Genomic DNA, 12786 nt, shown 5'->3' on the forward strand with positions numbered 1-12786 from the left:
TGAGGTACTCTTCAGTGACGTTTACGGCTTCTTGTAATCTTTGTTCTATTTCTCCGTCGCTGCCTCCAGTACACCATATGGTGACGTCATCCGCGTAAATGGTGTATTCAATGCCTTCGATGCCTTCGAGTCTTCTAGCGAGACCTATCATTGAGATATTAAAGAGAGTGGGCGAGATGACTGCTCCTTGGGGTGTGCCTCGGTTGACTATCTTCATTGTATCTGATGTTAGGTCCCCAGCCTTGAGCGTAGTCATCCTTCCACTGAGAAAGGCTTCGCCGTATTGATGAAAGTGACTACACAGACCGAGGTTTGAAATGGTTTCGAGTATAAATGTATGGAGGATATTATCAAAGGCTTTCTCCATGTCTAGTCCCAGTATCGCTCTCGTGTCCCTAGTCTTGTGGCTGATTATTTGGTTCTTGAGTAGGAGCATGACATCTTGCGTAGATAAACCAAGTCTGAAGCCGATCATCGTGTGAGGGTAAACCTCGTGCTCTTCCAGGTACCGAGATAATCGATTCAGTATTGCATGTTCAGCAACCTTTCCCACGCACGATGTGAGCGAGATCGGTCGTAGATTCTCGAGGCCAGGAGGCTTGCCCGGCTTTGGGATTAAAATGGTGTTAGCGGTCTTCCATTCGCCAGGAACATCACCGCTCTTCCACATCTCATTAATCAGTTGTGTCAAATACTCTATGGAGTCATCACCCAAATTGCGGAGCATCTTATTTGTTATCCTATCGGGACCGGGGGCAGATTTCCCATTAAGATCGTGCAAAACCGCCCTGACCTCTCCCACTGTGAACTCAGCATCTAAAGTTGGGTTGTGTGTTCCCGTATATTCCAATCGAGGAGGTGGCTTCTGCATGTACTCGACGGATAGGTACCTATTCACTATAGCTGTACAATAACTTCCGACTTGGATGAGTCATTCTGCGCCACGTGCAACATTTTGTTTAACGTGTGGCGTTGATTCGATTTCGTGCTAGTTTCGTCTAGTAGGTAGATTCCAGGTTCCTCCTTTTCTCATTCGACCGTCTATAGAGTTGCAAACCTCATCCCACTGCTGCTTAGAGAGGGTTTTGCAGTGCTCCTCTATCGCTCGATTGGTTTCGGCAATTTTCTTTCTCAGCCTACGGTTGAGTCTCCTTGTCGAATAAGAATTTTCTTGAGCTACCTCGTGCCACCCGATTATTGGCCTATACCCCTTGGTGGGTACGAGCCATAACAGACGTCCATAATCATTATCATCATCAACTAAAGGATTTGTTTGAGAATGGCTGAAGGCGGCGGTGCAGCAGCTGACCCAGGTAAATGTCGTGGTCTTTGATGTATATCACCTTAATTTTTGGCGTAGCCTGACCATAAAGTCGATCGTCGTATGGTAGGCTGCGGAATGCTCTGGCGTCCACCAAATATATATGCCATTTCACTTTAAAAACTGGCCGATTGGTTGGTTGATTGATTGATTGATTGATTGATTGCAGGTCGAGATCGAGATGTTCTAGAGCCTCCACCGTAAGAATGATTTTTCGTTATCTTTTGGAATGGGGAGGGGGAATGGGCTTGTTTTATATATATATTCCCAAACGCGTACAATCGAAACAGGCAGCCACTCAAATATTTGCAAACTTTTGTCCATATGTGTCGTGTCTGGAATACGAACACAGCCCGATTTCGTGAATAAGGGGACGGCCTCCCCGAAATAACTTTTACATAATAAGGCGCGCACAGACGACTCGATCGTTTGCGAAGCGAGTGACACGATGACGCCTAGGTGTATACATGTTGTCAAGGGACACTATATAATTATATAGTGTCCCATCTGTCATGCCCCAATATTTAGAACTATGCAAATGCCACGTAGCTGGACAGAAACAAGGTAATGTTGCTTGCCATCGCGTGGAGATACTCAGATTATTTTATTGCATTCCGCCTAATTATACATAATTAGTCTTAATTATTGAATCAACTGCTCAAATATTATAATTAGATGATAATCGGGAATGAGAAAATTGTAGAGCAACGTGAAAAACTCCTTTCTTCTCCAATAGCTTTCTGTTGCTCAATACGTGCTACATAAATGTGTTTTTCCGAGCGTGAAAGAAGCCCGCGAATACACGCAAAGTGCCTCGAGCGGCCAGTTGCGCGGCAACTTTGCATGTAGTATTCTGCTTTTTCGTGTAACCTGGGTGCGTGATATAGTTGGGACACCTTGTATAATTCGATTTTTTTAAAAGGGAAACAAAGGGTTATGAAGGCAAAACCGGATCCATAAAGGCATCCGATTGACGCGCATTTCTCGCACAAGCGGGTATAGTGTGCGCGCCGTGGCTCTTACGTGGCTTTGGGAGCTGTGCATGGATGTGTCGCGTGGCTAATTGCCGTTAGAGAAGGCGCAACTATATATATATATATATATATATATATATTATATATATATATATATATATATATATATATATATATATACATACACCCACGCACGCAGGGCACTGGGCCGGGACAAGTTTCCCGAGGCGCCGCGACCGCGCTCCTGGTTCCCCATCATCGCCATGATCGTGCTCATGGCGCTGGTCATCTTCCCCACCGTCTTCTTCCTGCTCAGCCTCATCTCGAAACGTAAGCACGCGCATATATACTATAATAGACGCAGATAGAGCGGTGCTCTAGCCCGTATAAGCAGTGCGTATTGCCGTTTACGGAATGGCGGAACTCTTAACTAGGGTGCATGTACTAGAAATGGGGAGTGGGTCCAGCGGACGCCCTCTCAAGCGCCGAGAGCGATGCAAAAAACGCTGAAATTGTGGCGGCGCTGCCGGCTGTTTCGGCATAGCCCATTGGCTGAGGCGAGCTCACGGGCTGAGTAGCTGTTGTCTACTCGAAGCACCATCGTTGTTGCGTCGTTTGCATCCTTTCCGTCGATCTTTCTCCATTTTAATGACTACAGGTTCGTGGGAAATAAAAATCACTCTTTCCGCCACCGAACACAGAGTATCAAAACAAGATGCAGCAGAGTGAAACGCCTGTCAAAGCTCCCTGCGGCTGCGGTAGCGTTTCCGACGCGACAAGCGTCCGGCTGGCGCACGGGTATGGCCGTTCATTCAGGTGAAGGCGACGGTTGTTCCACCGACTTTTCAATAATAATAATAATAAAATCACCAGCCCTTCCCCTGTCGAGAAAATGGGGGTAAGCGAAGCTTGTCGTGTGTGTATCTGACCTTCGTGGTGATTTTATTTCTCTCTCTCTATTTCTTTCTCTCTTTCGAAATCTCTTTCTTCCTTTCTCTCTTTCTTTGTTTCTCTTACCTTCGTGGTGATTTTCTCTCTCTCTCTTCCTTCTCTTTCTTTACTTATTTCCCTCTTTCTCTCTTTTCCTTCCTCTCTCTCTATTTCTTTCTCTCTTTCGAAATCTCTTTCTTCCTTTCTCTCTTTCTTTGTTTCTCTTACCTTCGTGGTGATTTTCTCTCTCTCTCTTCCTTCTCTTTCTTTACTTATTTCCCTCTTTCTCTCTTTTCCTTCCTCTCTCTCTATTTCTTTCTCTCTTTCGAAATCTCTTTCTTCTTCTTCTCTCTTTCTTTGTTTCTCTTACCTTCGTGGTGATTTTCTCTCTCTCTCTTCCTTCTCTTCTTTACTTATTTCCCTCTTTCTCTCTTTTCCTTCCTCTCTCTCTATTTCTTTCTCTCTTTCGAAATCTCTTTCTTCCTTTCTCTCTTTCTTTGTTTCTCTTACCTTCGTGGTGATTTTCTCTCTCTCTCTTCCTTCTCTTTCTTACTTATTTCCCTCTTTCTCTCTTTTCCTTCCTCTCTCTCTATTTCTTTCTCTCTTTCGAAATCTCTTTCTTCCTTTCTCTCTTTCTTTGTTTCTCTTACCTTCGTGGTGATTTTCTCTCTCTCTCTTCCTTCTCTTTCTTTACTTATTTCCCTCTTTCTCTCTTTTCCTTCCTCTCTCTCTATTTCTTTCTCTCTTTCGAAATCTCTTTCTTCCTTTCTCTCTTTCTTTGTTTCTCTTACCTTCGTGGTGATTTTCTCTCTCTCTCTTCCTTCTCTTTCTTTACTTATTTCCCTCTTTCTCTCTTTTCCTTCCTCTCTCTCTATTTCTTTCTCTCTTTCGAAATCTCTTTCTTCCTTTCTCTCTTTCTTTGTTTCTCTTACCTTCGTGGTGATTTTCTCTCTCTCTCTTCCTTCTCTTTCTTTACTTATTTCCCTCTTTTCTCTCTTTTCCTTCCTCTCTCTCTATTTCTTTCTCTCTTTCGAAATCTCTTTTCTTCCTTTCTCTCTTCTTTGTTTCTCTTACCTTCGTGGTGATTTTCTCTCTCTCTCTTCCTTCTCTTTCTTTACTTATTTCCTCTCTTTCTCTCTTTTTTCTCTCTCTCTCTAGTTCTTTCTCTCTTTCGAAATCTATTTCTTCTTTCTCTCTCTTTGTTTCTCTTACCTTCGTGGTGATTTTCTCTCTCTCTTCTTCTCTTCCTTTCTCCTTCTTCCTACCTTATTTTCCCCCTCTTCTCTCTCTCTTCCTTCCTTTCTCCTCTCCCTCTCTATGATTCTGTCTCTCTTTCGAACTCTCTTCTCTTTCCCTTTCCCTTTCTCCCTCTTCTTTGTTTCTCTTACTCGTGGTGATTTTCTCTCTCTTTCTCTTCCTTTCTCTTTCTTTACTTATTTCCCTCTTTTCCCTCTTTCCTTCCTCTCTCTCTCGAGTTCTTTCTCTCTTCGAAATCTCTTTCTTCCTTTCTCTCTTTCTTTGGTTTCTCTTACCTTCGTGGTGATTTTCTTCTCTCTCTTCCTTCGCTTTCTTTACTTATTCCCTCTTTCTCTCTTTTCCTTCCTCTCTCTCTATTTCTTTCTCTCTTTCGAAATCTCTTTCTTCCTTTCTCTCTTTCTTTGTTTCTCTTACCTTCGTGGTGATTTCTCTCTCTCTCTTCCTTCTCTTTCTTTACTTATTTCCCCTCTTTCTCTCTTTTCCTTCCTCTCTTCTCTATTCTTTCTCTCTTTCGAAATCTCTTTCTTCCTTTCTCTCTTTCTTTGTTTCTCTTACCTTCGTGTGAGTTTCTCTCTCTCTCTTCTTCTCTTTCTTTACTTATTCCCTCTTCTCTCTTTCCTTCCTCTCTCTCTATTTCTTCTCTCTTTCCGAATCTCTTTCTTCCTTCTCTCTTCCTTTGGTTTCTCTTCTTCTTTTCCTTCCTCTCTCTCTCTTACTTCCTCCTCTTTCGAAATCTCTTTCCGTGTATTTCCCTCTTTCTCTCTTACCTCGTGGTGATTTTCCTTCCTCTCTCTCTATTTTTTCCCTTTTCTCTCTTTCCTTCCTCTCTCTCTCTTATTTTCTTTCTCTCTTTTCTCGAAATCTCTTCTTTTCTTCCTTCTCTCTTTCTTTGTTTTCTCTTACCTTCGTGGTGAATCTCTTTTTTCCTTTCTCTCTTTCTTTCTCTCTTTTCACACCTTTTTCTTCCTTCCTTCTCTCTATTCTTTCCTCTCTTTCGAATCTCTTTCTCGTTTCTCTTTCTCTCTTTCTTTGTTTCTCTTACCTTCGTGGTGATTTTTCCTTCGTCTTCCTTCTCTTTCTTTACTTCGTTTTCCCTCTTTCCCTCTCTTTTCCTTCCTCTCGTCCTCTGATTTCTTTCTCTCTCTCGAAATCTCTCTTCTCTTTCTTTACTTATTTCCCTCTTTCTCTCTTTTCCTTCCTCTCTCTCTATCTCTTTTTCTCTTTCGAATCTCTTTCTTCCTTTCTCTCTTTCTTTGTTTCTCTTACCTTCGTGGTGATTTTCTCTCTCTCTCTTCCTTCCTTTCTTTACTTATTTCCCTCTTTCTCTCTTTTCCTTCCTCTCTCTCTATTTCTTTCTCTCTTTCGAAATCTCTTTCTTCCTTTCTCTCTTTCTTTGTTTCTCTTACCTTCGTGGTGATTTTCTCTCTCTCTCGTCCTTCTCTTCTTTACTTATTTCCCTCTTCTCTCTTTTCCTTCCTCTCTCTCTTTTCTTTCTTCTTCGAAATCTCTTTCTTCCTTCTCTCTTTCTTTGTTTCTCTTACCTTCGTGTGATTTTCTCTCTCTCTCTTCCTTCTCTTTCTTTACTTATTTCCCTCTTTCTCTCTTTCCTCCTCTCTCTCTATTTCTTTTTCTCTTTCGAAATCTCTTCTTCTTTCTCTCTTTCTTTGTTTCTCTTACCTTCGTGGTGATTTTCTCTCTCTCTCTTCCTTCTCTTTCTTTACTTATTTCCCTCTTTCTCTCTTTTCCCTTCCTCTCTCTCTTTTCTTTCTCTCTTTCGAAATCTCTTTCTTCCTTCTCTCTTTCTTTGTTTCTCTTACCTTCGTGGTGATTTTCTCTCTCTCTCTTCCTCTCTTTCTTTACTATTTTCCTCTTTCTCTCTTTCCTCCCTCTCTCTCTATTTTCTCTTCTCTTTCGAAATCTCTTTCTTCCTTCTCTCTTTCTTTGTTTCTCTTACCTTCGTGGTGATTTTCTCTCTCTCTCTCTTCTTCTCTTTCTTTACTTATTTCCCTCTTTCTCTCTTTTCCTTCCTCTCTCTCTATTTCTTTCTCTTTCGAATCTCTTCTTCCTTTCTCTCTTTCTTTGTTTTCTTACCTTCGTGGTGATTTTTTCTCTCTCTCTCTTCCTTCTCTTCTTACTTATTTCCCCCTTTTCTCCTTTCCTTCCTCTCTCTCTATTTCCCTTTCTCTCTTTCGAAATCTCTTTCTTCCTTTCTCTCTTTCTTTGTTTCTCTTACCTTCGTGGTGATTTTCTCTCTCTCTCTTCCTTCTCTTTCTTTACTTATTTCCCTCTTTCTCTCTTTTCCTTCCTCTCTCTCTATTTCTTTCTCTCTTTCGAAATCTCTTTCTTCCTTTCTCTCTTTCTTTGTTTCTCTTACCTTCGTGGTGATTTTCTCTCTCTCTCTTCCTTCTCTTTCTTTACTTATTTCCCTCTTTCTCTCTTTCCTTCCTCTCTCTCTATTTCTTTCTCTCTTTCGAAATCTCTTTCTTCCTTTCTCTCTTTCTTTGTTTCTCTTACCTTCGTGGTGATTTTCTCTCTCTCTCTTCCTTCTCTTTCTTTACTTATTTCCCTCTTTCTCTCTTTTCCTTCCTCTCTCTCTTTATTTCTTTCTCTCTTTCGAAATCTCTTTCTTCCTTTCTCTCTTTCTTTGTTTCTCTTACCTTCGTGGTGATTTTCTCTCTCTCTCTTCCTTCTCTTTCTTTACTTATTTCCCTCTTTCTCTCTTTTCCTTCCTCTCTCTCTATTTCTTTCTCTCTTTCGAAATCTCTTTCTTCCTTTCTCTCTTTCTTTGTTTCTCTTACCTTCGTGGTGATTTTCTTTCTCTTTCTTTCTTCTCTTTCTTTACTATTTCCCTCTTTCTCTCTTTTCCTTCCTCTTTTTATTTATTTCTTTCTTTCTTTCTCTGACCTTCGTGGTGATTTTCTTTCTTTCTCTCTCTCTATCTATCTATCTATCTATTTCTGTCTTTCTCTCTCTCTTTCTTTCTCTGACCTTCGTGGTGATTTTCTATCTTTCTTTCTCTCTTCCTCTCTTTCTCTGACCTTCGTGATTGTCTCTCTTCCTGTCTTTCTTTTTCTTTTTCGTCCCTGGTATGTGCCATTGAGCTTGGACCCTTTCTGCACTATCGCCAGGATCGGCCCACTTTTCAGCGTGACACCGCCACCACCACCACGACCGCCGAAACTTGTGAGGCTATAAAGAAAAGAAGCCTGAACTGGGAGCCCGCGCTGGACCCACTCCCCCTATCTAGTACACTCTACTTCGATTAATTCCGTTTCGGACCTGCGGTCACGGCAAAAAGTTGAAAAGTCGGATGGCGAAGTGTTTTTGCGTCTGAAATTGCGTCCGTCGCCAAGTTATAAGATTGCGCTACTGGTGCTGTATTCATACCCGCGTCTCCGATAGCATATATGTAAAAATGCGTATACGTCAGGGCAGTGGAGCACCGATGGAGGGGAGGGGGGAGGGGGTTCGGGGGTTGTAACCCTCCCCCTGAGGCCGAGTTATCCGCCGGTCGTGGAGGACTAGTTTACGTCGTATGAACGGGTGGGCGTGCACAAGTCCATGGGACGATGTCGCGAAGTTGACCAACGTCATATTTTATCTTACTGGCGTTGCCCAACTCGGGTTCCATAACCACGAAGTCGACATCCCGACACGGTCAACTTTCAAGACGTCTTTCACTCAAGTCTTTGGTCGACCTGCTGTCCGCAAACTACGCGCTGAACAGCGCTTGCGAGCCTGTGCACAGCAGACTGGTGAAAATTTCACTAGCTACATTGAAGACGTCGTCGACCTTTGTAAACGTGTCAACGCCGCCATGCCCGAAGCTGATGATAAAGTTCAGCACATCCTCAAAGGCATCGATGACGGCGCATTCCAGATGCTTTGGACCAGGAATCCGCGCACCGTTTCTGAAGTAGTCACGTTATGCCAGAGCTACGAAGAGTTGAAGAAGCAACGCGCCCTGACTCGGCAGCCTCTGTCGACCACCGACTCGCTAGCGAGTCTGGTTGCCGTTTCCGACCACTCTCCACTGCTTCAGCAGATTCAAAACTTCGTGCGCGAGGAGGTTGCCTGTCAACTTTCCTTGGTCCCCTTCACTCAGGAGCCGTCCTGTCGTCTGCCTTCAATGCTCCGCACTGTCATTGCCGAAGAGATCGCTCAAGCTGTTCCCGTCACTCGCCACCAGCCACCTGTGGCCACGCCTCTTCCCTATACGCAGCCAGTGCAGCCTGTCGTCGCGCCTCTTACGTATGCGCAGGCAGCGCAGCCTGTTGCCATGCCTCCTACGTATGCGCAGGTAGTGCGTAGGCCTCCCCAGCCGCCTTTCTCGGTCCTGCAACAGTCTGCACCACCCGCCGCCCCTACTGCTTCTTGGGCCGGGCCGAGAGTCAGCAATCCATGGCGGACGCCTGACAATCGTCCCATCTGTTACGCCTGCTGCACGCCAGGACACGTCGCTCGCTATTGCCGCCGTCGCCTTCCAGCTCCCGACGACGCTGCCCGGCCGTTCCAGTATGACAGTCAGCCCATGCGCCAATCAGCCCCGGGTCCCTCCCAGCGGTACGTTTCTTCTGACCTCCATGAATTTCCGTCGCGCCGTTCCCCATCTCCTCGTCGACGATCGCTCTCCCCAATGCGTCGCCGACCCGCACCCTCCGACCAGGAAAACTAAGCGCCGCAGTTCGCGAGGCAAGAACTGCGCCATCTGCGAACTGCCCGAGTCCTCGCTCTTCTCCTGCTAACATGGTCGCCATATCTCTCGGAGGTATTTCTACTTTTGCACTTGTGGACACCGGTGCCGCCGTTTCTGTTATAGCCGCCAAACTCTGCCGTTCGCTGCGCAAGTTGACCACGCCACTGTCTGGACTGTAGCTTCACACGGCAAGCGCGCAGCACGTGATACTTCTCGCAGCCTGTACTGCCCGTGCACATGTGCTTTTACAAAGCGTTTTGTATGTTGTCGAGTTTATTGTTCTTCCTGCCTGCTCACATGACGTCATCCTTGGGTGGGACTTCTTGTCCCGTCATAATGCCGTCATCGACTGCGCACGAGCTGAAGTTGAATTTTCGCCGCTGTGTGACGCACCTTCCCACGACGTATACGCTCTTGATCAGCCGCCTAAGCTGGTCGTGCGTGAGGACACCGACATTTCGCCGAGCTCTTTTGCCCTTGTCCCAGTCGTCTGCGATGCCGTCACCGATGCTACGGTCTTCTTTACACCATCTGACATCTTTATGAGTCGCAAAGCCGTTCCACTGCCTTTTGCAATGCTTGACATCGCCGCTGGCATCAGCAATATTTTTGTGTACAATCCACTTTCTGCCTCGGTTACGTTGCTTGTCGGCGAATGTCTCGGCCGCGTGGAACAGCTTGACTTTTCGTTCTTTGTTACCGTGCCAGACTTGTATGGCTGGCTGTTCCTTGCCAAACCCCAGGCCTTTCCTCAAAACTCGTTCCAACACACGAAGGGCCTTACTGTGTCTTGGAGCGAACGTCCCCGGTGAATTTTCTCATCGGGCCACTTTCTCCATCTGACGACATGCGCCGGCGTGGACGTGACCTCGTCCACGTGGCGCGTCTCAAGCCCTACCATGACCCTCTGCCTCCACCCTCTTAGGTCGCCAGGATGGCTCTTTTTCTGCGGGGGCGATTGTGAAGAAGACGCGCATCCATCCAGCGGCATCGCTAACGCTCGGCCCGCTCTGCTCGCGCTGTTGGTCGCTGGTGTCTTTTGGAGACGGTGCTACGCTGCCTCGCCGTTCTTGGAACTCGAAGCGTCCTTAAAGGACAGCGCCAATAAACCTCTTCTCAAGTGCATATAATTGTTTCCTTGCTGGCTGGAGTGATGCGCGGCGCGCGCTTAGATTATGCGCTCTTTTGTGACAGACACAATCTCTCCAATGCTATTCATTGCATGCTTAGAAGGAGTATTCAAGCTCTTTGACTGGAAAGGCTTATGAGTGAGGATCAACGGCGAATATCTCAGCAACCTTCGGTTTGCAGATGACATTGTCCTATTCAGTAACAATGCGGACGAATTACAACAAATGATTGAGGACCTTAACCGAGAAAGTGTAAGAGTGAGTTTGAAGATTAATATGCAGAAGACAAACATAATGTTCAATAACCTGGCAAGAAAACAAGAATTCAGGATCGCCATGCAGTCAGCTTCTAGAATCTGTAAAGGAGTACGCTTATCTAGGTCAATTACTCACAGGGGACTCTGATCATGAGAAGGAAATTTACAGAAGTATAAAATTGGGTTGGAGTGCATATGGCAGGCATCGCCAAATCCTGACTGGGAGCTTACCACTTTCGTTGAAAAGAAAAGTGTACAATGATTCCATTCTACCGGTGCTAACACACATGGGGCGGAAACGTGGAGGTTAACAAAGAAGCTCGAGAACAAGTTAAGGACCGTACAACGAACGATGGAATGAAAAATACTAGGCCTCACGTTAAGAGACAGGAAGAGAGCGGTGTGGATCAGAGAGCAAACGGGGATAGCCTATAGTCGACATTATGAGAAAGAAAATGGAGCTGAGCAGGCCATGTAATGCGTAGGGCAGATAACCGGTGGACCATTAGAGTTACAGAATGGGCGCCAAGAGAAGGGAAGCGCTGTCGAGGACGGCAGGAAATTAGTGGAGTGATGAAATTGGGAAATTTGCAGGCGCAAGTTGGAATCAGCTAGCCCACGACAGGGGACCGCAGGGAGAGAGAGACCTTCGTCCTGTAGTGGACATTCAAATAGGATGATAATGATGATTATAGCCAGCGCTCAGGTATCGGAGGGTGTAGAGACGTTAAACGCTTCTGCCATAGAACATCTTGTTTGGCAAACTTAAAGATTGGCACGAAATAAACACGACGCGCACGCTTAGCTTGTTTGAATTTGCCGCGCTTTGTAAGCGACTGCTATTGGTCGTCGCTAGGGGCCGAACATTTCGCGCACAGGCGCAAAAAAGTGCGCGCGCGCAAGTGGCCACTTTTCTTTTCGAGGGTTTCGTGTGTTATTGTTTTTAAGTTCGCGATCGAATGTTCAGAGTAATATATCTATCGAGGGTCTTTCTTTAACACTGAACGTAACCGTTAATTCTGAACGTAATCTATAATTAAGCTGGATTGCTCTGAGAGGCTGACGTTACTTGCATGAGAAACCAAAATACATAAACGACCAAGAAGAAAAATTCACTAATTAAGTTAATAACGAAATTCCTTGCGGCCGAAACTTCAGTTTACGAATTTTAGCCAATGTGTTCGCAAGGCCTATCCATTTAGAACGAATTCTGAGTATGACACCAGTTTCATAAAATCATTGTCAAATTGTGCGATGAAATACGACTGGCGTCCCAGTCGTTTTTTTTTTTTTTTGTGGTTCAATGCATGAAAATGTGTTTTGTTAAAAAAGTAAGTGGAACGACAGTGCATTCTTACCGCAGGTTTTACGGCGCAATGTGTTCCAAGTGGATATTAGCTTACCGGCTACCGTAGGCGGAATGTTCTCATTTTTCTGGGAGGCGGGCTAACCAGATTTCCGAACCCTACCCATGTATGCATACATATAACCTTTAATAAAAAGTACACTGGAACCTTCGACTGACCTCGGAAGATTGTTCACTGAAATGACGAGCTTATATGAGCATTTGCAAGACCTCAGAGTAGGAGACAATTCAGTTCTACAGTCTGAGTCCCCTCTTACCACCAAGAGAGTGGTATCTCTCGGATGAGCCATGCGACAAGCGGATTCAGTTAAACACGTTAGGGAGTTATATTTGTTTTGTGCGCATTAGGTCGCACAAATACACATTAATGAAAAAAGTCATGTACGGCCTTGTAAATGTTTAAATACAAAACATACAATCAAGAAATCTTTTCCTGGTGAAAGGTGAGTTATTGCGAAGACATGACATATATAAAAATTTAACAATTTCTGCACACAACTTATGACGAATTATTAGCATAAGTATAATGTGATTCCATAACGCAATAGTTTCATAACTTGTCAAAGCATGCCTTATGCATGCCACTGGTTTCGTTTATTTTCCTGAGGAAGAATAAAGTATTACGGAGTAAAAATAATCAGGTGCCCAAATAAATAAATATATTAACAAATAAATAAATAAGACAGCGATATCTGAAAAGGGCGATAGGACTCGATAGCAAATATAGGAACAGCGTGGATTGTGTTATTGGCTGGCAAATGCAGCACATGAGGAATAAAAATTAATAAGGAAAATGCACAGCATGGAGGGGGGAGTTCTACAAATAGCGCAACCACACGTCTTTTCTTACCCAAA

The 12786-nt window shown here is 44.7% G+C and overlaps 1 protein-coding gene across 1 annotated transcript; it reads right to left on the reverse strand.

Annotated features, from left to right (window-relative positions):
• Window positions 1-4491: 4491 nt before the first annotated feature.
• On the reverse strand, window positions 4492-5738 carry LOC119449093 (RNA-binding protein 25-like; the record flags this gene model as incomplete). Its single annotated transcript, XM_037712283.1, has 4 exons — window positions 4492-4647; window positions 5199-5218; window positions 5439-5473; window positions 5653-5738. Coding segments are annotated over 4 exons (297 nt in total), but the record flags the coding sequence as incomplete, so codon positions are not given.
• Window positions 5739-12786: the final 7048 nt, after the last annotated feature.

The sequence above is a fragment of the Dermacentor silvarum genome, chromosome 4, assembly GCF_013339745.2.
Source record: "Dermacentor silvarum isolate Dsil-2018 chromosome 4, BIME_Dsil_1.4, whole genome shotgun sequence".
Taxonomy (NCBI): domain Eukaryota; kingdom Metazoa; phylum Arthropoda; class Arachnida; order Ixodida; family Ixodidae; genus Dermacentor; species Dermacentor silvarum.